This window comes from Dendrobium catenatum, unplaced genomic scaffold (assembly GCF_001605985.2).
Source record: "Dendrobium catenatum unplaced genomic scaffold, ASM160598v2 fragScaff_scaffold_621, whole genome shotgun sequence".
Lineage (NCBI taxonomy): Eukaryota > Viridiplantae > Streptophyta > Magnoliopsida > Asparagales > Orchidaceae > Dendrobium > Dendrobium catenatum.
The window spans coordinates 15,928,760-15,950,681 of record NW_021319083.1 but is presented as its reverse complement, the minus strand read 5'-3'; the positions used below and the strand labels follow the sequence as shown (position 1 = coordinate 15,950,681).

Here is a 21,922-nt window from a genome sequence, read left to right as displayed (position 1 = left end):
TACTCACAAGAAGGCACCCACCAAGTTTTTTTTTTTTTTTTTTTTATTGCGAATTGCATTAAACAAAGAAAAGAAAACCCCTACTACAATCTACTAAGTGATAGTAATTCTATCACAATCCTCCTTTAATAATAACAAGAAATTAGGAGGAATATTATTTGAACAAATATCTTCCCAATTAAAATCGTCGCCCAACAATGCTAAGTTAGCATAACAATCGGCTAACTTATTAAATTCTATATCTACCCAATTAAATAAGAAATAATCAAAAAATTTTGAGGAAAGAGAAATCTTCATACCTAGTAGCATCATGGATCGGAAAAGGTTTATTAACAGCAGCCTTGAGATTGCTCACAACATTGCAACTATCACTCTCAAGTATAATACCCTTTGAATCTATCATCCAATCCTTGATAACCTTATTTAAAGTTTTGAAAGCCAACATCCAGAGCTCCATTGTCTCAATGAGTACATTTGATTCCAAAAGTAAGTAGAAATCTACCTTTATGATCTCTAAAAACTCCACCAATTCCGGCTTCATTAGATCTCAACAAAGTTGCATCTATATTAACTTTAATCCACTCGGGGGGTGGGAGATGCCAAGTATTTGACAACGGTCTAAACAACCGATTAGCACCCCAGTGATCCCGAATTGAACTAAAATTCATAGCAATAGAAGTAGTACTGATGGCATTTGATACAACAGATGATACCCCAATCTCTTTCCCCTCATGAATCACCTTGTTTCTACTCTTCCAAGAGAAGAAAGCTAACGTGCAATATAAATTTGCAGCAAACATGTTTACCTTCAACATGTATTTCAGCTTCAGCATGCAATCTGTCCAAGAACTAATCGTAGGAATTGAGAAACCCCATCTATTTGCCAAACCGATAGCTTCTTTCAACTTTTCAAATTTAACCGCTAAATGCTCTGAATTCTCCACCAATTCACATCCTCTAGGACAAAGATTATCATTTGCTAATCTTCTATACATAAGGAATTCTTGCAATCCTGAAGCCAGAACTTATTCTTTGAAGTTCAGCTAAGTAGTTCTAGCTACACTTGGCCAACCTGTGAAATAACCTATGTTTATACCTGTCGTTGTAGGACTTCAATATTCAAATGGAAAGGACTTGCCTCTCTCCACTATCTATCATGACGGATTGCTGCAAACAGTTTCCAGAAATGACCAACCACTTCACGTATGTGCTAAGAGTTATAAAGAATGAAGAAGTGTTCATATTCTCTGATTTATCTGAGAGGCCATTACCTTCTCTTCTTCAAGGTTGCAATGCTCCTATTCATTTTGACTCAGATCTTCCAAATAACGACCAATTTTTTCCTACTTACACCAACTCTGATGAGTTCAACGGGTGGAAAACCGGTTAGATATTAGCAAAGGAAATTGATGCTTAGTCTTGTAGCTGATCTACAACAAAATAAATCTTTTGTTATGAATCCAAAGTTTGGGAATGGAATCAGGAGCATACTATACAAGGACAATTATGTTACCTAGTGAAATTATAGATTTGATGGAAGTTGCAAATCCTGATATTGCATTGCACTTGTGCATGTTAAGTGCTAACTAATATATCTGCACGAGCTATAAGGGCAACATTTTAAAAGGGCAGTACATAATCTTGATCACCATATTATAATTCCCCATGTAATATTGGTTTCAAATACACCTTCATTTATCAAAGAAATCATGCCAAACCTCGTTGAATTTGCAGATGTACTTCATTTTGATTACAAGTTGTTTAAGAGTAGGATTTCTAGTTGGAGGATGTATGAGAAAGAGTAGTCCCCATATTTTAGAGTAAGGGACTGGGGTATAGCACAGTTGGGTTGCATTTATTGATTTCTTTCTTGTTTCATGGGCCAAATATGCTGTTGTTTCTATCAATGGAGGTAATGCAAAATTGTAGAAAGCCAAAGGAACTCATACAGCTAAGGAACGAGCTTGTAGACATGCATTGAAGATGCAAAATTTTTGACCCAAGAGATTTACTTATGAATTATGATATATATACCAACCACACTTCTAATGACGTGCTAATTATTACAATATCAATGGAGTTGTGCTCTTCTGAAGCTGGGGACAACTGATGCGGAGCATTTTACTAAGATGGAAGAAACAACTTATCCTTATTTCCCCATGTGCCTGCTATTAGTTGTGTTTGCGCTACCTTCTTTTCTATTTTCTATTATAAAAAACTATAGTTATGGGTTTAGTATATGCAAAGAGAGAGAGAGTAGAAAAGAGATATATAGTAGAGAAGAGGGGTTATAGGAGATCATCAATGAAGATTGTTATGCTCTTTTGAGTTTGTGATTTGATTCTTTGATTTTTATGTTTGTGTATCCCCTTCTTCCATCGATCTATTACATCAATAATCAATCTCGGCCTACCCATTACTAATGGCGGCCTCACACTCCGCTCATAGTTCGGCTCCAACCCAACTCCAACTGGGCTAGCAACCTGGCCAATTGCAAATCCGCTATCAACTACTGATCCTTAACAATAACCTCCATTGCGAAATGCTCAACTGAAATAGAGCTTCACGCTGTTTCCATCAATATCGCCAACATCATCAGGCTTCTCTGTCAGCTTCATGATTTTCAAATAACGGTTGCCCAACGCATCAACTTTTTCTATGACAATACATCGGTCATCACCCTCACCAACAATCCCATCTTTCATATTTGCAGAAAACACGTAGAAACCGAATACCATGCTATCCAACCACATTCTCTTTAGAGAAATACAAATCCGGAATATTCATTCTCAAGACCTAGTAGCAGACATTCTCTTCAAAACACCATCAACACTTCAGCATCACTCTCTTGTCACACAAGTTGATAAACAACATTGGGCTTATCAATTTGAGGGGCGGAGCCAAAGATCACACAACAAACTCTGCAATCCACCATCACATAAACTGCCACTATCTCAGCTTTACAATCGGGACAATTCAACAACAACTACTTATGCTCATCTTAGCCTTTCACTAAAACAAAACATTCCATATATATATCTCAGACTTTAATGTAAATAGTTTCGGTCTAGGGAATTAGTCAGTTAAAAAGGGATGTTTGGTAGCACCCAAGATTTGATTTAAGTAGGATTTCATAAATCCTCTAAATCCGGATATCGGAAATTCTGAGGGTTCTAAATCCTGAAAACTGTTTGATAACATTCATGATAAATCCTATTAAAATCCGTTCGACTGTTTGGATATAGAACGGGTTTAATGAGCGGACTCTCCCTCTAAAGCCAATGTATTTCAAAAATCCCCTGAAAAACAAGATTTTAGAAATCCAGGATTGAGCACGAAAAAACGGGATTTTCCGTCTAAGGCATCTTTCATTTACGATGAGATTTGATTTTGCGTTTTATTCCTTTTGGGTGGATTTCGCTCAAATTCGCCTCAAATCCCACCTATATCCTGCTGCCAAACAGCCCCTTGTAGTTCTTAAGTTCCTCGACCTCTACAATGTTCTCTCCTGGTGTTATCTTTCTTCCATCAAACTCAGTTCTAAAACTGCTTTTATATATATATGCCATATAATTATAAAATCCTAATTTATTATCCTTATTCGCTTATATATTTATATAAAACGCTTGAAGACAAAATCAAAGCCGTCCATTCACATCAGAGTGCCTCCACCAACGGCGCTGTTAAAGCCGCCCTCCCCACCTCTTCTTCGTCCGCTGCGTCCCACAGGAAATGCGCGTACGAACCCAGCACATAGCTGCAAAACGATCAATCATCACCCCGTAAGTATAACTTCAACAGTTCTCTTCACAAAAATAATTGAGGAGAAGTATCATTTTTCCACGAACTCCGTGAGTGTGTGTGTGTGATAGAGAGAGAGGGAGAGACGAGGGAAGAATACCAGTCAGCGGGGGAGGCCGCAACGGCGCGCTCATAGTAGGCCTCGGCACGTTTACAATCCCTTTGAGACTCCCAAAGCAATCGCCCGTACAGCGATAAAACCTCGCCGTCATCTGGGCTCACCAGGATCGCCCTGCTATAGTATTCCTCTGCCTTCTTAAAATTTTCTTCAACCTTCAAGAAACAAAGAAATATGAGAAATCGAGGATTCCAGGTCAATAATAATTTGCATCTGAACTTGACCTATATTTCTTATTCTCCTTACCTCGTGCAAAAATCTGCCGTAATTCGTCAAAAGGAGCGGATTCCCGGGATCCGCCCTCAGCCTCTCCTGGTAATAGCTTCCAATATCCTGGTCGCCGTTGTCGCTTCCACGGCTTCCGCTTCCTCCCGCACTCTTCTTCCCGTTCCCCTTCCCGCCTCCTAAAAACTCCTCTTCTACAACCTCTATTCGATTCCACCCACCAGTGACCAGATTGGCTTCCTCCACCTCGGCCAGCGTCGCTGGCGTAGACGATCTGGCACCCCTAAGGCTCAGCGGCGTGGTTCCGATAAGATCGGTGTCAGATCTAACTCGCCGAAGTAGATTCATCTTTCCGGTCGGCGAAGGCAAGTCCCTTTTCTCCCTCAAATCGAGAGATAACCTGGTACTCAGATTGCGGCGATGGAATGACACCCTGGTTTCATTACCGCCGGCAGGTGATCTCGGAAACATATTATAGATATCTGAGGACGAGGAGATGGATCCTGCTTGTACAATGGTCGCTGCTCCCATGGCGAAGAATTTGCTTACGATGAAGAAGAAGACTTGGGTTTGATTTATATGGGCTGCTGCATTTATTGTGTTGATAGAGGGAGTGTAGGATTGTAGACACGCGTGGGAGTCACGTGGGCGCTTGTTAGCCCCACAACGTCTGCGGGTTCGCGGGAGCGGACGAAAAGAGCCGCCACGTGGTCTGTTAAAGTCCCAAAACGCATGCAAGTGAAGTAATATATTAACTAATCCCCCCCCCAAAAAAAAAAAATTAATTACAAAAAATCATCATTATATATATATAGCAATTTAAAAATAAAAAATAAAAAGTAATATAGTCGATGAAAAACAGAAAAATGTAGACTGAGTTATATTAATATTTATTTAAATTTGTTCAAGTTAATAATTAAATAAGTTATTATTATTTTAAAATTTTAATATAAAATGAATAAATATAGGCATGATCCAACTGATTTATTTATATTCCTGAATAAACTCATTTGTTATTCACTAAATTATTTATCAAATGCTTAATATTAATTATACTCAATAAAAATTGTATAGTATTTAAATAAATATAAAATTTATTTAATTATAAGCATATATTATTGCCTCATAGAATATATGCGGCGGTAAAGAAATATAAAATTAAATGTCTTAGCTTTGTATGTAGATATAACACACAAATAAATGAAAGATTGATTATGTTTATATGAGACACCAAAAAACTTTGTGGAAACCACTAAAAAGGAAAAAACCCATGAGACATTTTCAGTTTAAATAAATTCACTAATGTTTGCAGTTAATTACAAACGAGACCCTTCTTAGGGGGGGGGGGAGACCTTGACTCGATGTAGCTAATATACATCAGTATTGACATATTCGTTTGGTCAGCAGAACCATAGTAGGCAGGCAACGAAAGTCGAAAAGACTGTTGTGGGGTGACGATGGTCGAAAGGATCGTAGTTGGCGAACGACGGAGGTCAGAAAGGCCATAGTCAGATGATGGTGGTCGGAATGATTGTAGTTGACGGGTGATGGAGGTTGGAAAGGTCGTAGTCGGGTGACGGCGATCAAAAGTTGGAGGTCAAAAAGTCCGTAGTCAAGTTACGGTGGTCAGAAGAATCATAATCAGACAACGACAGCTGCAGTGGACTGTAGTCAGCGGGTGACAGTTGTCGAAGTGCTAGTCCAATGATAGTTGGTGGCCTAACGGAAATTCGGCAAAAGTCCAGGGACAACTAATGGCTGGGCAGTGGTTTAATGATGGCTACTAGCCGGGCAGAAGTCTGGTGACGAGAAATCTCAAATTTCTTTTCTTCTCATCTCTTCCTTCTTTTCCTTGCCTCCATCCTTCCTTGGCCCCCCTTCATGTGAAAAATGAGATGGCTATTTTATAATTTTTTATGAAAGACATGGCAAGTAAATAAGGAGAAGATCTAGGACAAATTAGGAGTGTTTCTAATGGGCGACTTATATCAACTCTCTTAATTATGGACTATTTATTGAGTATTTGAGTGTCTTAATGATGTCAGATTTTGGCAATCTTGGGCTCGTTGGATTTGTCTCGTCGAGCTGCTCGATTCTACTATAAGCATGTCATATTTGGTGATCACTTGATCATCCAATTTATGATTTGAACATTCCAAATATGTATTGGGTCCTCAATTTGGACCCATTTGTGCTCGGATTGAGTAAAATTTAGCGTTGTTAGGTTCATCTTTTCGAGACATTCAGTTCAACTATAAGTTTGTTAAAATTGGAGTTCATATGACCCCGAATTTAATTTCGAACATTTCCAACTCAAATTTCCCTAGAGATTAATGCTTGATCAAGATAAATTTTGATGATATATCAATTATTAATGTTTTAAATTATTTTCAATTACCTATATATTTTATGAATATGTATTACTTATCATATTTTAATTAAATTAGTATTTTAGAATTATTTGTCCTTTATATGTTAAATAATTTATATTTCCGATATTTTTTTATATATTTAAGTCAATTAATCCAATATCTTTTATTCGATCATCAAAACTCCAAACCAACACTTCAAGATGAGCGGCTTATATTTATTGTTTCATATAAACACTTGAGTTTATTAGCCCATCTGTTGCTCTGTCATCTCATTAGTCATCTACTCTTTCCTCTTTTTTGCTCATGCCCTACGATCCCAAAACACTTTCTCCGCAACCCAAGTTGTAAATTAATTTGAAAAGCCTACAATTCAATCGATTTTTTTTTTTTATGACGAGGAACTGTCCGCTGCCACACCCGACTTCGTCGAGCGTGCTTGGCGGTCCGTAAATCCCGGCCGACCTAATGGGCCACCCAAGCCACAAAACCATAGCCGGTGCTTTGGGGCCCCCACTTAAGGGCCGACTGATGCTCGAGAGAATCGAACTCGAGATGGGGGGTTCTGAACCGAGCTAAGCATCGATGGGTCTCAATTTAATTTTTAACTTGTCTATTAGCTCATTGAAGTACCCGTTCAATTAATTTATATAAATTATATACAATTATTAAAAAAATAGAACAAACATAGAATAAACATACAAATAAAAATTTGGCTCAAACTCGAACCGAACATGAATATTTTATAAATTAATGAAGCAAAATACATATCAAGACTTACTCAGCTAGACTCAACTCTTCCACAATTGTAGGCCGATCCAATTAACGGCCTATAGCCTTGAACTCGGCTCTTTGTTTGTTCTTATTTATTAATGAGTGATTAATATTAAAAAAATGACGCAACTCAATTTAGATCAAGTTTAGGACAGCTTTTTTACTATTTTTCAAAACAGTTTTATAGCACAAAAATTAAAAATTTTATCCAAAAAAATTTACTTTAAGAAGCAGTACGAAAACCGTCCCAAATGAAGCCTTAATTAGTTAGCATAAAGTTTAGATTTTAAGACTTCGTTTGGAACAGTTTTTTAGTAAAAAAAAATTGTTATAAGCAGCAAAAAGAAAATCATCCTAAACTAAAGGACTTATGTTATTAAGTACATACTGCTCATGTATATAAATTCATAATTATATCTGCGCAAATTATCAAAAGAAAATTTTGGCTCTTGAATAAATTTTCGAATAATATTTGCAATCATTAGGTCCCAAATTGTTTTGCTCTCCCGTTGTTTCTTTTTCTTTTTTTTCTCTAAACTATGTGCTTAGTAGGGTCCAACAAAGGGATTTGATTTGAAAAATTTTACTTAGAAATAAGTAAAAATCATTAGATCATGTCAACAGTCCATCCGATGATTTCTATAACTTTATTTATTTTAAATTGCTGGCTCTCTCCATATAACTATTCAGTGTGACATATCCGAATTTGCTTGCGCTAAGTTTGAAGTGACCTTTTGGCCTTGCAGAGAATGAAGTCCAAAAAATTTCTCATGATGACTTTAAGAGATTAAGATTTTGGTTTGCCTGTTTGAGATAAATTTTTCATTATTTCTTAAAAAAATAATAAAAAATATTCCAAACGAAACCTAAGATTTCGTTCAAGGCAACTTTATCTCACTATATACATCCTTAACTCATTCCTTTGACAATAACATTTAAATTTTTTTATCAACTAAATTAGTTAATATCACAAATTTGTATCATTTTGGTTTTGTTTGGGACATCAATATTTTTTAGTAATTTATGAAATTTATGTATTAAAAATCTGTTGTCAAAATTATTAAGAAAGTTGTTCCAAATAAATTCTTAATTTAGAAAAATATTAAATTTTAAACTTTTTTTTCTATGTAATTATCCATCCCCGCCCCCCCATGAATTTTTATTAGGTCCGGTGTCCTGACGTAGCTCTACGTTCGGATGACAGTAAAATAGTGTCACGTGCTCTTACTCTTTACCGCGTGGCCCGACGACCGGACCCGGGATTGCTATGTATTGACTGATTTGTGCAGACCGGGGTATTGCTAGGTATTGCTCGATATTGCTCGGCAATAACGATAAATACCATTCTTTCAAGACCAATACCGAGCAATACCCCGATTTTGCTAGGTATTGCTCGGTATTGCTCAGTATTGCTGGTATTGATCTTGACAGAGCAATATTTCTCGTTATTGTCAAGCAATACCTAGAAATAAGCAAACATAGCAATACCGGGTTCCGGTCCGGGTCGGATCGTCGGGTCGTGCGGTAAAGAGTAAGAGCACGTGGTGATATATTATTGACGTCCGGATGTAGAGCTATATCAGATGTCCGGATGTAGAGCTACGTCAGGTGTCCGGACCCACAAAGGGATGGGTTGGTCCCCATTGCACCCATATGGGCAAACAGATCAGCACATGATCCTCTCAATTGAAACGCCTCAGTGCCCTTTTAACTTTTTTTGGACACATGGAGATGTCCAAATCTGTAAAGGCAGTAAAGCTCAACGTCATACTCTCAGTTTCGTCCGTTGCGTCTTCTTCCTTACTGTTTGGGTCCCAGTTCATTCCATGTGTTCCATTCCTGATTCATGCCCATTGGTTTTGCAAAAAGATTATAAAAGTTAAGATTCAATGATAAGTTAATGGCGACTAATGATTGAATAATATAAACAGCCTATTCTATGGGCTCACCTTGTTTTTTTAGGTTTTTTTTTAAACAATGATTCTATTATATATATTGCGACGTCCTTGTCTTATCACTCTTATTTAGGGGTGTAAATGAACAGAGTCAAGTCAAGTATCTAGCTAATCGAGTTAAGTTTGTTTATTTCTTACTTAGCTTGAGCTCGACTCAAACTCATTTACTAAGCTCGAGATCAACTTGTTAAAAAACTTATAGGGTTGAGCTTGTTTGGAAAACTCTTTGTTGAACTCGATCTATTTCTTAGTTTTAATTAAAATTTAAAAAAAAAATTAGAATTTTAAAATTTAATATATAATTAATTAAAAAAATAAAATATCGTCACGTGGGTTGTGATGGTGAGATGAAGATAAAATCGATCAAGGTCTCATGACTCTGGCTTCGTTTGGGGTGGCTTTTTTACTGTTTCTTAAAGCAGCTTTTTAGTTAAAAAATTAAAAAATTTCTACTAGAAAGCTGCTTTAAGAAGCAGTAAAAAACCGTCCCAAACAAAACCTCTATCACCTCAGATTTATAGATGGATTCAATCTATGAACACTAGAGCATATTTTGATTATAGCTTAATTGATAAAGAAGAGTTGGCAATATCAATATGAGTGAATAGTTCATTGGCACAAAACATTGATATTTGTGTTTTAGATATGACTTCCAATTATTCATGATTTTTAGTTTAATTCTAACGTATGTCCAATTATTCATGAGTGATTTTATTTTATTTGCCTTGACTATCATTCCTTATAATGGTTTCCCTTAGAGTGCATTGATGCCTTGGAAGAAAAATTAATTCAAGGGTACATAAAATCAACCATTATAGTGAATTTTTATACCTCATATGCTTTAGTAATATTTTAATATGTAAATCAGTGTAGGTATATATTTCTCTAAGGTGGGTATTAGCATGAGCATATTAATTTTATACTTTTGTAATTTGGGTGTCCATATTCACAATCTTTATTTATGAAGTTGCAATCCAAACCACTCATTTGATTTAATATGTTATCCATGAGGTTTGATCATGTGTTCAGGGTGATTAAACCATACAATAGATGATTTTGTTGTATCCATAAGTTACCCTATGAAGTGAATTCAATGTCAAGCTTGGGTTTGGGATGAAGATTCAGCTCACTTTAAAGAGAGATCTTTAATGTGAGGTTGCTTGATTGATTTTGGATCTTGTTGGTGTGTGACTTGCATTAGGTGGACCTAACAACAATTATATGGCATACAACCTTGTGTCCAACAATAGTTCTTACAGCCTTACTTTATATAGAAGGATAAACTTTTAAATATTGAGATATTGTACTCTTTGGTCTAATAAACTCATGATTTTGTCTTGTTGGTATAAATTCCCAGATGAAAACTCATCTTATGAGTGCTATTGTACAAAATATTTTATAATAAAATTTCAACCATTACACAAAAAAATATCTCGATGTTCAAAAATTTAGATTCATTCAACTTAAGGGGTGCTAAAGTTAAGTGTACTTATCTGGGAGCATTCATAAGATGTGTGATCATATGAAGAGTTACACCAACAGAATAAAATCATGTGACCATTAGGTCAAATTGAATAATATCTTGATAGTTATGAATTTGAGTTATTACACTTTATATGTGAGGTGACTTAAAGTTCATAGGTGCCTAGCTACATATTGCTCTCCTTGAGAGTAACTTTATAATTAGTCTCATCATCCATTTTGAAAAAGTTAGAGAAATAATCTCTCATTAAGTAATCTTTGAAGGAAAAATCTTTCTTTGTTGGCATGGAAATCAATAATTAATAGAGCAATTGTTGACAAAGTGAGCAATAAATGGAGTGTTCATCACTTGTTTCACTATTATCTTGGTAATTATAGATGGAGAAATCATTAGTAAAATGAATCATTAATTGAGTCATTATAGGCTCCTTAGTTATTATATCCTTGCCTGGATAGTTTTCACATTATAGCAAATTACATAGAAGTAAGGCAAAGTAGGAGGGAGAATGCATTCATCTATATCGTATATATTATACATACACATTTTATCATTACTAAATGTAGACATACTAAAGCTCAAATCATCAAAACTATGTAGTCATATTAAAATGTTATATATATATATATAATCAAATGATTGGTTCTATAGTCAAAACTATATTCTCCAACACTCACTCATTTTTTTTTTTTAATTATTTGTTTAAGGGAGGAGCTCTCCCAATTTATTTCTCTTTTATCCATTCGTTTTTCCACTAAATAAGCTATTCCCCACTCAATTGGCTCCTTGATGCTACATGTCACACCCTCCTTTTATTAGTCATGCTTCAATCATTAGATTAAGTAATAAAATTGATATTAATTTATAAAAATGAGATTATTTATCATTAATCAATATTAATCATCTTAATTATAATTAAATTTAGGTAATTATACTTTAAAATAAAATCAAATTTCAAAATACTAAATTACTAATCATCTCACAACATTTTACATTAACTTGTTTTTATACAATCAAAATTATTTAAGTTTTTAGATCATGCTCCGAAAAGCTAATAATTTTTTTTATAATTTTCATATTGGTGACTTCATTCAATGTGCAATCTAAGAGCTGCAAAAATTATAAAATATTAGAGAAAAAATTATTAATTTTCATATATTTAAATATTTTAAATGAAGTAACATCATCATATCATGATTCCTACAAGTTGTGTTATTTAACTCATAATCCTTTTTAATATAACTTTTATTTGTTAAAATAAATGTCTATAAAATAAAATAAATTACTACTATTGATAAAACTAATAACCAACTGGGAATCAGTTTGAGCAAAAGATGTTGAAAACACCATATTAAAGTTAGATGTTCTGCCTTGCTAAATCATGCATTGATGCATGCATATATTAATATCACTAATGACAATGACAAATATATTAATATCATTGATAGTATTAAATGCATTGATAATACATAAATAAATGACACATATACATAGATAAAATAGATTACATTAGTGATTTATGAATGATTTTTGCACTATTGTTTTATCTATTTATTGGATTTTATATAAATTATTAATTTTTAGATTCATTGTAATGATTCCCGACTTTTATTATTAGTCATTTTGAATTTTATTGATAATATTTTATCATTAACTATATTGATTGCTATTGATTATATTAAATTGAGTATTTTGTATTTATTCTTTAGTCATTGCATTAAAATTTTAGTGAGTTTGAATTAGTGCTGGGCCTTTGAGCTTACTATATGAATTTTAATGATTTCAGGTTAAGGAATGGGTTAAGACTAGTTGGAGTGAGATTGACAAAGATCCTCAAGTATTTTTTTTATTTTGTTTATATATATTTTTTTTTGTAAGGACTTTATGATAGATTAGTGATTGTACTGATCTCATGACTGTCGTATAATGATTTTGAAAGAATGAATATCATGTAATATTTTGATGTATGTAATTGTTAGTTACTTTCAATGAATTTATATTTATTATTTTGATGATTTATAGAAGTTTTGATTGATTAATTAAGAAGATAAAATAGATAATTTTTTCAAATTTAATTATGGACGTTACATACACATCTTGTATGAAGACATAGCCAATGAAGTAGCCATATGCATGATTATCATAAACCGGGTAGATCATCAATAGGGAAATCATTGATGGAGTTCCATTAACATAATCATCATTAATAAAATTAATCATTATTGGATTGGTCATCTTAAAAGAAGATGAAGATGTAGTTCTAGAAGAGGAGGAATTAGAAAATAGAGCAATAAAGAGGAGGTTGATTCATTCCATTGCATTCATAGATATTATAGTGTTGTTATAAATATAGGTTAAGAGAATACAAAGCAATTATGATTTAATGGTTCTGATGCTAAGGTTGTTTGAATCATGGGGATGACTTAACTTGTAGAAAAATTCTTTGTACCTATCACTACTAATAAATTAGGCTTTCGCAGCACTTTTTATGACCTACTGCAGTAGTTTAAATACCTATTAATTTATTTACAGCGATTTAGTAACAGCTACAAATCCATCGTATTTGTGTTCGCTACAAAGGCTTTAGCTGTAATTTTATGAGTGCTGTGTAGGAAGGTTTTAGCTGCGCTATTACCACTGCTACTAACGGGTAGCACATATTCAAAAATAATAATAATGCCAAAAAATATAAATATAAATTGAATGAATATTAACAATATATAAATCAACAGTTAAAAGAACTTTTTTCCTACACTAATTTTTCATCATCTACAACTACAAATAGTAAAGGTCAAACTAATCATCCTAAGTAATTCAAGTGATATTTTGCTCCTGTGGTCGCCCACTACAATAGTTGAACAATATTCACGAGCGAATAGTTTTCACTGCTACTTTAATTTACATGATAAAGTAGGCAAAAGACCACATATAGAGATGCATAAAATGAGAGTATAAGAGATAATTCATAAAGCCGACTCAAATAGATAAAGCTGATGATGATAATGATCAGCATAATTCTATTTTCATGTTTTCAGTGTGGCAAATTACCTAATCCTGCTCTATTATTAGTCCATGTATTCTTGTGGTCTTGATTACCTCTGGATGAAAGTAGCCAAGTAGCCAATATGACATAGTTGCCATGATATTGTACTAACATAAATGGGACTTGCGTCTCACTCACCAACCTTAGCTAATTCAGAGAACGTCAAAACACCTAAATGCTCTTAGTGAACCATAATATTTATAAATAGTGCCCTGATAGATTTTTTATGTGAATAAAACATATAAAAGCTAAATCACAGAAAATACAAACAACTAAAATGAGATAATGTTTTGAACAAATCAATCGACACATACATCTCTCACCACCTGTAAGAACAAAAATGGGCAACCAAAACTTCGGAAATTTTTATAACTGGATATTCATAAATGAATTATGTGTTCAAAGAGAATACAAGTATGTAGAACATCATAACAAATGTTTGGTCTCTTCTAGACAAAATGACATGAGTAGCTAATTTTTCGCCTTTTTGTAATAAGCAACAAGCAGTAACATCTTGTTAATGGTGTGCTACACAAACTACAATTTTTTGTAAAACTACAATATATGAAATTGAAAAGAACTTAAGGAAGACTCACCAATGATTCCGTAACTCTCAAATGTTCAGCTCAGAAGGCTCTAGTCTGTCAATTGATAGAACTTTCCATATTGTTCTACTTTTGTCCCATCCAATCATGTAAAATTTCTGTTGCATGTAACAAAAAAAGAATTATAGCGAGAGCAAAACAAAGATTTAAAGAATAAAACGACCTAAGGAATAAGCTTCCTAGATCATTTGTTAGACTCAGAGGATAAAGCTATTGATATATATAATAAAGTGTGTGAAAATAAATAGTAGCACAAATTACCATCTAGCTAGGGTTTGAAGAAGGAAGTAGGTAACTGCTCTAATTCTGCTCTATTGTTAATCCTGCGGAGGCATTGAGGGAGGGATGGTAGTGAGATTAAACTTCATCACGATGATGCTGAACATGACGGAGAGAAAGAAGCTCACCGCCATTGCTCTAAAGGTCAGCTATTCATGCCACGGAGGAATTTTCTTCCCCTCAAGCATCTTCTCAATGGACATCATCTCCACCTCCTCATGATTCACCCCAGTTGCCTTCGTTGCCTCGGCATCAGTGGTCTCCATGTTACTTCCTCGGTGGATCATTTGGCCAGCTAGGAGACGAACGCGGGATAAAGTCGAGCAGGAGCAGGGGCACGAAGGTAAACTTATAAGTCTTGGAGCGGTTGGTGAAGTCATGTGATGCCTATAGTAACTACTGTAAAAGCCTTGTATTTTACTTCATTGGAGGATCTCACCAATGTCAATTACTTGTTGATGCTTCATGAAATTAAGATGTTTCTAAGGCAGGAACAAAAACTAGTTGAAAATTTTCTACACTAGGGATTTTTCACTCAATTTTAGTCAGAATGTCTAAAGTAAGAGATCACAATGTTGAATTGGTAGGAAAAGTTGGATGATTCCATTGATATAAAGGAGAAGTCTTTTGAGGAGTTAATAGTGACACTTGAGAGGGTGGTGCATATTTTGACACAACATGATGATGGTGAAGGCAACATCAAGCCACGTTATTATGAGATATTGTAATGATCCTATTAGCTGGTAATAGAGAGAGGGTTTGTCAAAATCTTGGTCAAATGTGGGATCGGTGGACAACTTAGTTGGTGTGGGATTTTTAATTGGTTTGCCTTCCAACATTGTTGCTCAATTAAGAACTTCTAATGCATAACTTTCCCGAGTCATAAGATAGCCGATGGTTGTAGGTAGGGATGTAAACGAGTCGAGTCGATTCGAGTTTAGGCCCTTATCGAGCTCGGCTCATTAGTTGGAAAGCGAGCTCGAACTTTACTCGAGTTCGCCTCATTGTAAACGAGCTCAAGCCGGCTTGCAAGCCATGGGCGGGAATTTTTAAATTTAGACGTGAATTTTAAAAATTAGACGGGAATTTTAAAACTTAGTCAAAATTTAGAAAAATATATGAAATGTTTAACATTTAAATAAAACTTAGGTGATTTTTATTAATTTTTTTAATATTTAAATTTAATAAATAAAATAAATTATTTTAAAAATATTAATATTTATTCGAGCTGGATTGGTAGCTCACCAGCCGAGCAGACTCAAACTCGAACTCGAGCTCATTTACTAAAACGAGCTCGAATTCGAGCTCGACTTGTGAGCTCAATAAGCTCGGCTCGCGAGCCCATAAATGAGTCGAGCTCGAGCCGGCTACCCCTAGTTGTAGGTGTGACATGCATGCCTTTAAAAAATGACATCTATCCAAGTGTTTTTGAGTGGATTGATGTTGGAAGCTATTAAGTGAGGGTTGAGATTACTTGATTATTGTTCTTTGTGATTGATATCACCAGCATACATTAACAAGTAAATTTGAGTATGCTTTTTGTGATAGACCAACAATAAAGGTTCAGATTTGTTTAAATGAAATCTCTGCTATAGGAGATGATCAGAGAATGTAGAGAATCATTGTTGAGGTGCCTATTTGAGATTGTATATCCCTTTCTACATGTTGGGCACATGATTACAGTATTGATGGTCATGGAAAACAGATAGTTGCTACATAGAGAGACTTCATCCGCGAGTTTGAAATATAGAAAGGCATTGGACATGTAAAATTAGTTAACATTCCAAGCATAGTGGACTACCAAATAGTTGCTACCACACTTGGCATTTTAACTACAGGGCTTAAAGTATCATTGTATTCTATTCTTAGTTATTGTTAGTAACCTTGTGCAACTAAATGAGACTTATAGCGAGCAACCGCTTCGACTGCAGCCTAGGAAATTTTGAATTAGGGAAAGAGGTAAAAGGCCCCATGTTACTTGCTACTGGAAAGCAAGAGTTTCATCAGATGTGACTAGCCTCTAGTGTGATTCTTTGATTTCTAGAGGGAGGTGGATAGATCGGGAGTAGTAGTGACGAGTTGTGATAATTAAGTTTTAAAATTCTTTTCGATTTTGAAGTACCAATTTATAGCTTAGTGACCAAATGGTGAGCACACTGCAGGAAAAAAGGCTTCGATAGCACTTAATTGAGGCTTAAGTGATGGTTTGAAAGCAGATGCAAGATCGTGGTATTTGGTGTCTGCTGTAAAGCTTTTGATGGTTTTGCGACCGCTGCAGAAAGGCTTTGAAACGATTATATTAGCAGTGATTTAAATTACAAAACTGATCAATACAAGCAAGAGAGAATAGTCCAACTGTACACATAATTTAAGAAGAAAATGTGAAAATAAATAGATGGTCAACTCCAACCGGATACTTGCCTGCAGTTTCTCCAACTTCAATTTAAGTTTCTTTGTGGGTACTCACCGATATATGAAGAAGAGCTGGCCGACGATGCTTACACGAGCGTGAGCTTGGGTGTGGTTGACTTGAAAGAAAAGAGTCTAATTAGTTTCTATGAGGGGTTAGTGCTTTCATTCTACCATCTTATTTTGTTCTAGTGTGTATGTATATAATCGATGATGAATTTCATAAGTGTAGAGAAAGGAGTTTAGACAATGGTTGTATTCTCTTTCTCTGTTGGAACGAAGGATTTTTATTTTGTTATTGAATTTTGTCACAATCATGTTATTGAGTTGTACGAATTTGCATGAAAATTCAAATTTAGTTTTCATTGTGAATATCTAACAAAAATGTGAAAATCAACAATGAAGAATGTATGGTATTTGAACCTTAAGTAGAGGTAACCAGGACCATCCCCATACATTTGAATGCATAAGTCCAAACAAATTATATGTGTAATACCCTAGATTGATTCGGTGTAGGCATTATATGTGATTCAAGATGTCCAAGTCCTTCCTCCAGATCGCATGAACAAAGCAGGCTTTCTCACACACAAGCGGGCTGATTGCTCTCTCTCTCTCTCTCTCTCATTGCAAGAATTGCGTGATTTTCCCACCTCCTCTCGTGATCTTTGCCCTCCTGACCTTCCTTCTCACTATTTAAGCGAGGGGTAGGCTAGTGCATCTCTTATTATACTTTCCTTGTCTCTTTGCAGCCACCAAACTTCCCTCTCCTTTTTTCTCTACAGTTGTCGAATCTCTCCCATATTCTTCCTCTTAGTTTCTTTCTTGCAAACCACAACAACCAAATTCATCTCTTCTCTCTTTTCTCTCTTACTCGTGGTGTTTTCCTTGCATCCATGTCATTGTTAGGGAAGAGTTCCCTTCTTACTTCCTTATTTCTCTTGGATCGAGGTTGAGCCTTCCTCCTCCCTTTCTTGTTGTTTGAGATATTTCAACAAGGGTAAGTATTATTATTATTATTATTATTATTATTATTTGAATTTATAGATTTGATTGGCAGCGTCAAATCTAAATTAGTCATACTTACATAATTTTGTAATTTTATTCATGTTTGTATGTTCTCTTTTTGTGTTGCAATTTAGTTCACAAATTAGGGAATGGTATATTGTTTAGATTTCTTCGACTTCATTATTTCATTATATAAACTCTATGAGTTTGATAAATTAAGTTCATGTTCATTTGTGTAAGCTTTGTTTCATGCATTGGAGTCTTTTAGTCTTATTTGAATATTAAATTAGGATTTCTTATTTGTTGGACTTTCAAGTTTTGTCCTCGAGGCATGATCAATTGAGCATATTTTCGGCTTGGGATTTTGTGTCGCTCGTCTAGATATATGTGACTGTTATTTATTTTGATGTAAACATATTCTTCCTTAGTAAGGGCATAAATTCGTGTTGTAATAGATTTTTAATAACTGATTATCCTTCCTTATCTGTTATTGCAATTTTTTTTTTTATTTTATGCATATGCTCATAATCAACTAGCAAGTTTGATAGATAGGTCATTCTTGATGTATTGTTGCACATTAAATTATGCAAAACTCATTTAATGCAATAAATGTTATATTTATAAATCATATTTTGTTTTAAAATGATAGTCCTAAAAAAATTTTGTAAATTATAAATGTGTGTATTATGGTATGAAAGTCGGTAGAACTCTATTGGATATTGGCTAGCTGGGCCATGGGCTCACAAAGTAATGCTTTTATAGGAAGTCATTAGATTTCTTGGGTTAGTGATTACCTTCTCGGTGTTGGGTACTTGACATGTCATAACCCAACTTAATAAGACCAATATATCAGACATGTCGATCATGTTGGCTTGCAACAGGCAAATCCCAATATCTATTTTAAAATTCTCTTTCAAATTTTAACCTGAAATAAACCGCAAAGCTACTAATAACTTCGAGTAATAAAAATAAACTAATCCATAAAATTCTCTTTTTATTTGTAACCAAATGTATATACAACTATAGCACATGACTATAAATAGGCTACAGAAGAAAGAAAAAAATTAGCCGGCCATGACTATATAAAATTAAAAGAAATAAATATCCCTACAAACTCAGATCAGAACTTGAAATTACTAGTCAGCCGGCCCTTCCCCTTATTAAACCCTAAAAATAGAAGGTAAAATCATACTGAGCCAACACAATAAAACATGTCACACATATCGATCTAAATTTTTAATCATTTCTTTTATTAAATATTCACCAAAATTGTGAAATCTGATATAATCAATCACTGTGCTAAGCAAGATAATAATATCGTAGTAGTTATCAAAAATTCAAATAATAATGCTGAGAAATTAAATATATTAAAATCTCATATGTATTTCATATCACAAAATAGAGTGTAATAAATTTCTCTTATTCTCAAACAAAAAACTAAAAATTCTGATCCCTTAGAACTACCAACATTCAAATTTTATTTCTTTCTCAAAAAAAAAAAAAAAAGACTTTAACACCTTATAACTCTCAACAGACAAATTGCGATCAGAGAGTTTTAGATTCCTAGCATTATAAAGAATCTAAAAGATTCTAACCCATATATCTCCTAACAAACATATTTATAATCACTACTCATATAATTCAGTCATGTAACACATAATTCATTTCAGTGAAAAAATTAAAGTATAAAGGAACTCAATACAAAATTTCATAAATGGCATCAACGGTAGATAACATAATATACTACTATGTCTAAACATACTGATTCAGAATATAACCAAATTATGAAAAATTATGCAAAATATTGTGTCGCATCTTTAATTGTACCATAACACTTTTTTTTTTTAAAGTCCATGTTATCTTCTATTTAATTAAAACAACTTAAATATCAAAATCCAAGGTGTAAAATTTCTATAAAATAGTCAAAGTGTTCGTAATATTAATTTCTATAACATACAAAAAATTACTTGGTAAAAATTTTATCAGTGCAAAGTTATTCTCATTTTTCGATAACAAAAATATAAATTTAATTAAAATTTTTAAAAAAGCTTTGTATTACTAAAAATTGAGATAGGCACAATGTGACATATCTTGATACGAACAACTTTCAGAACCGAGCCAACGGTTGAAAATGACCCGAAGCGGCCCAAAATGGATTTCTTTCTCTAGAAATCTCTCTCCTCTCTGGGCCGGTGGCTAATCTAAACGAAATAGAACAGAATAGCAAAAAAAAATGTTTTTTATATTAAAATCTGACCAAGCGTTGCGATGCCTAGAACCCAACGTCGGGGTGCTAGTTCAAAAATTATAAAATACGAAGAACACAATGACAGGGTGCCACTATTCCAACGAAGGGGTTCTCCAGGAGAAAAACTCTAGATTTCAAAAACATGCATTCTGAACAAATGCACACAGATCAATCGGGTTCATATGCAAAAAATTCAACTCAAATTTCATGATTTTGAGTCGAGTCAGAATGGTTTGAACATTACTATGTTCTTGGATGTGTCACATGATAAATTATTGAGGTAAGATGATATCTAATATGGTTGCATTTGTAAACGTTGAAATGATTTCACGTTAGTTTCTATTTCATATATATACCAACATACTAGAATTTGTCAGAGGAGACATGACATGTGTCATTGAAACTTTGGTATAGTAACTAAATGTTACTACTCCCACCTTTTGAATATTTATAACGCATGCCACATTCATTTGCCATTTATATTTTGATTGATAGAAGTTATTGAATTTGATTTATCATACTCTATCGTTTTTATTTTTCGTAATATGTCCTATCGGAGTACTAGGTGGACTACCCTTCAGGAGCAGAGCTTTCAACATTAGAGATTATAGTTTGTACTTTTATATCTTTAGGTCTTTTATGTTTTGCTTTGTGGGTTGAGTAGTTTTAAATAAATATAAATATATTTCTGTAAAGAAAGGACAGATGGCATCTTATGATTTGCCTAAGCCTTATGTATTGTCTATATAATGTCATTAGCTCTGTACTGACACGGTAAATAAGAAACAGAACTTTATTTTCCTTTTCCAGCTTACGTCTTCTCGTTTCTCTCTCTCTCTCTGTTTTTCGTGTTCTTCACATGTTATGTATTAATTCTATTTACATTTTGTTGTTGTTATCAGTACTATTATTTTACTATACTGTTTTTTGAATCCTTATTAATAAAATGATTATTTAGTTTCATTTCTATTATTTTTCCTTTTTATAATTGGTTATATTATTGATGTATGCACTTTTCTCTTTTTGAGTACAAAATATATATTTTTATGTTTTCATAACGTCCCGTGTTGTTGGGGTATACCGTCTTTTGGACCCGGAATCTGATATTATGGCTAAGTAACTATATAATTTAAATGATTTATGATAACTTTTTTATGACTAACAATAATAACATAAGAGAAACTTACAAGAGGTTTGGTTGAAATTTAGGAACGGCCGAAACGAAAGACCAGATTGAATGTCGAAGACGTCTGCACCAGGAGTCCATAGGAGTTATAGAAACGAGAAGTTGCTGATTGTTGAGAAATCATATAGACCCCTATGGAGAATTTAATTTGCCTTCGAATCCTTGATGAAATAGCCACTCGAATGGAATGAAATGGTGAGATGATTTCCATTTGTAGCTTGTCGGCAAAGAGAAGATAGTAAGATTTGGATAGAATAAGCTTATGATGGAAAAGTTATTACGTCCGGATAAAAAACTGGAAATTTAGACATATACAGAGCAATACAGAGTGCTCGGTACCGAGCTCCAGGTGACGTGGAGCGGTGTTATTGGTCTCTGGACACGTTCGGTGTCCGGACACAATAATTACTCAAGCTTGTGACTGT

The 21,922-nt window shown here is 34.0% G+C and overlaps 1 protein-coding gene across 1 annotated transcript; it reads right to left on the bottom strand.

Moving 5' to 3' along the window:
• Positions 1–3,526: 3,526 nt before the first annotated feature.
• On the bottom strand, positions 3,527–4,718 carry LOC110114697. Its single transcript, XM_020847650.2, has 3 exons — positions 4,166–4,718; positions 3,902–4,074; positions 3,527–3,757 (listed from the first exon to the last, which is right to left on the bottom strand). The coding sequence occupies exons 1-3, from the start codon at positions 4,673–4,675 to the stop codon at positions 3,658–3,660; spliced, it is 783 nt and encodes a 260-aa protein (XP_020703309.1). The 5' UTR covers positions 4,676–4,718; the 3' UTR covers positions 3,527–3,657.
• Between the last annotated feature and the right edge of the window lie 17,204 nt (positions 4,719–21,922).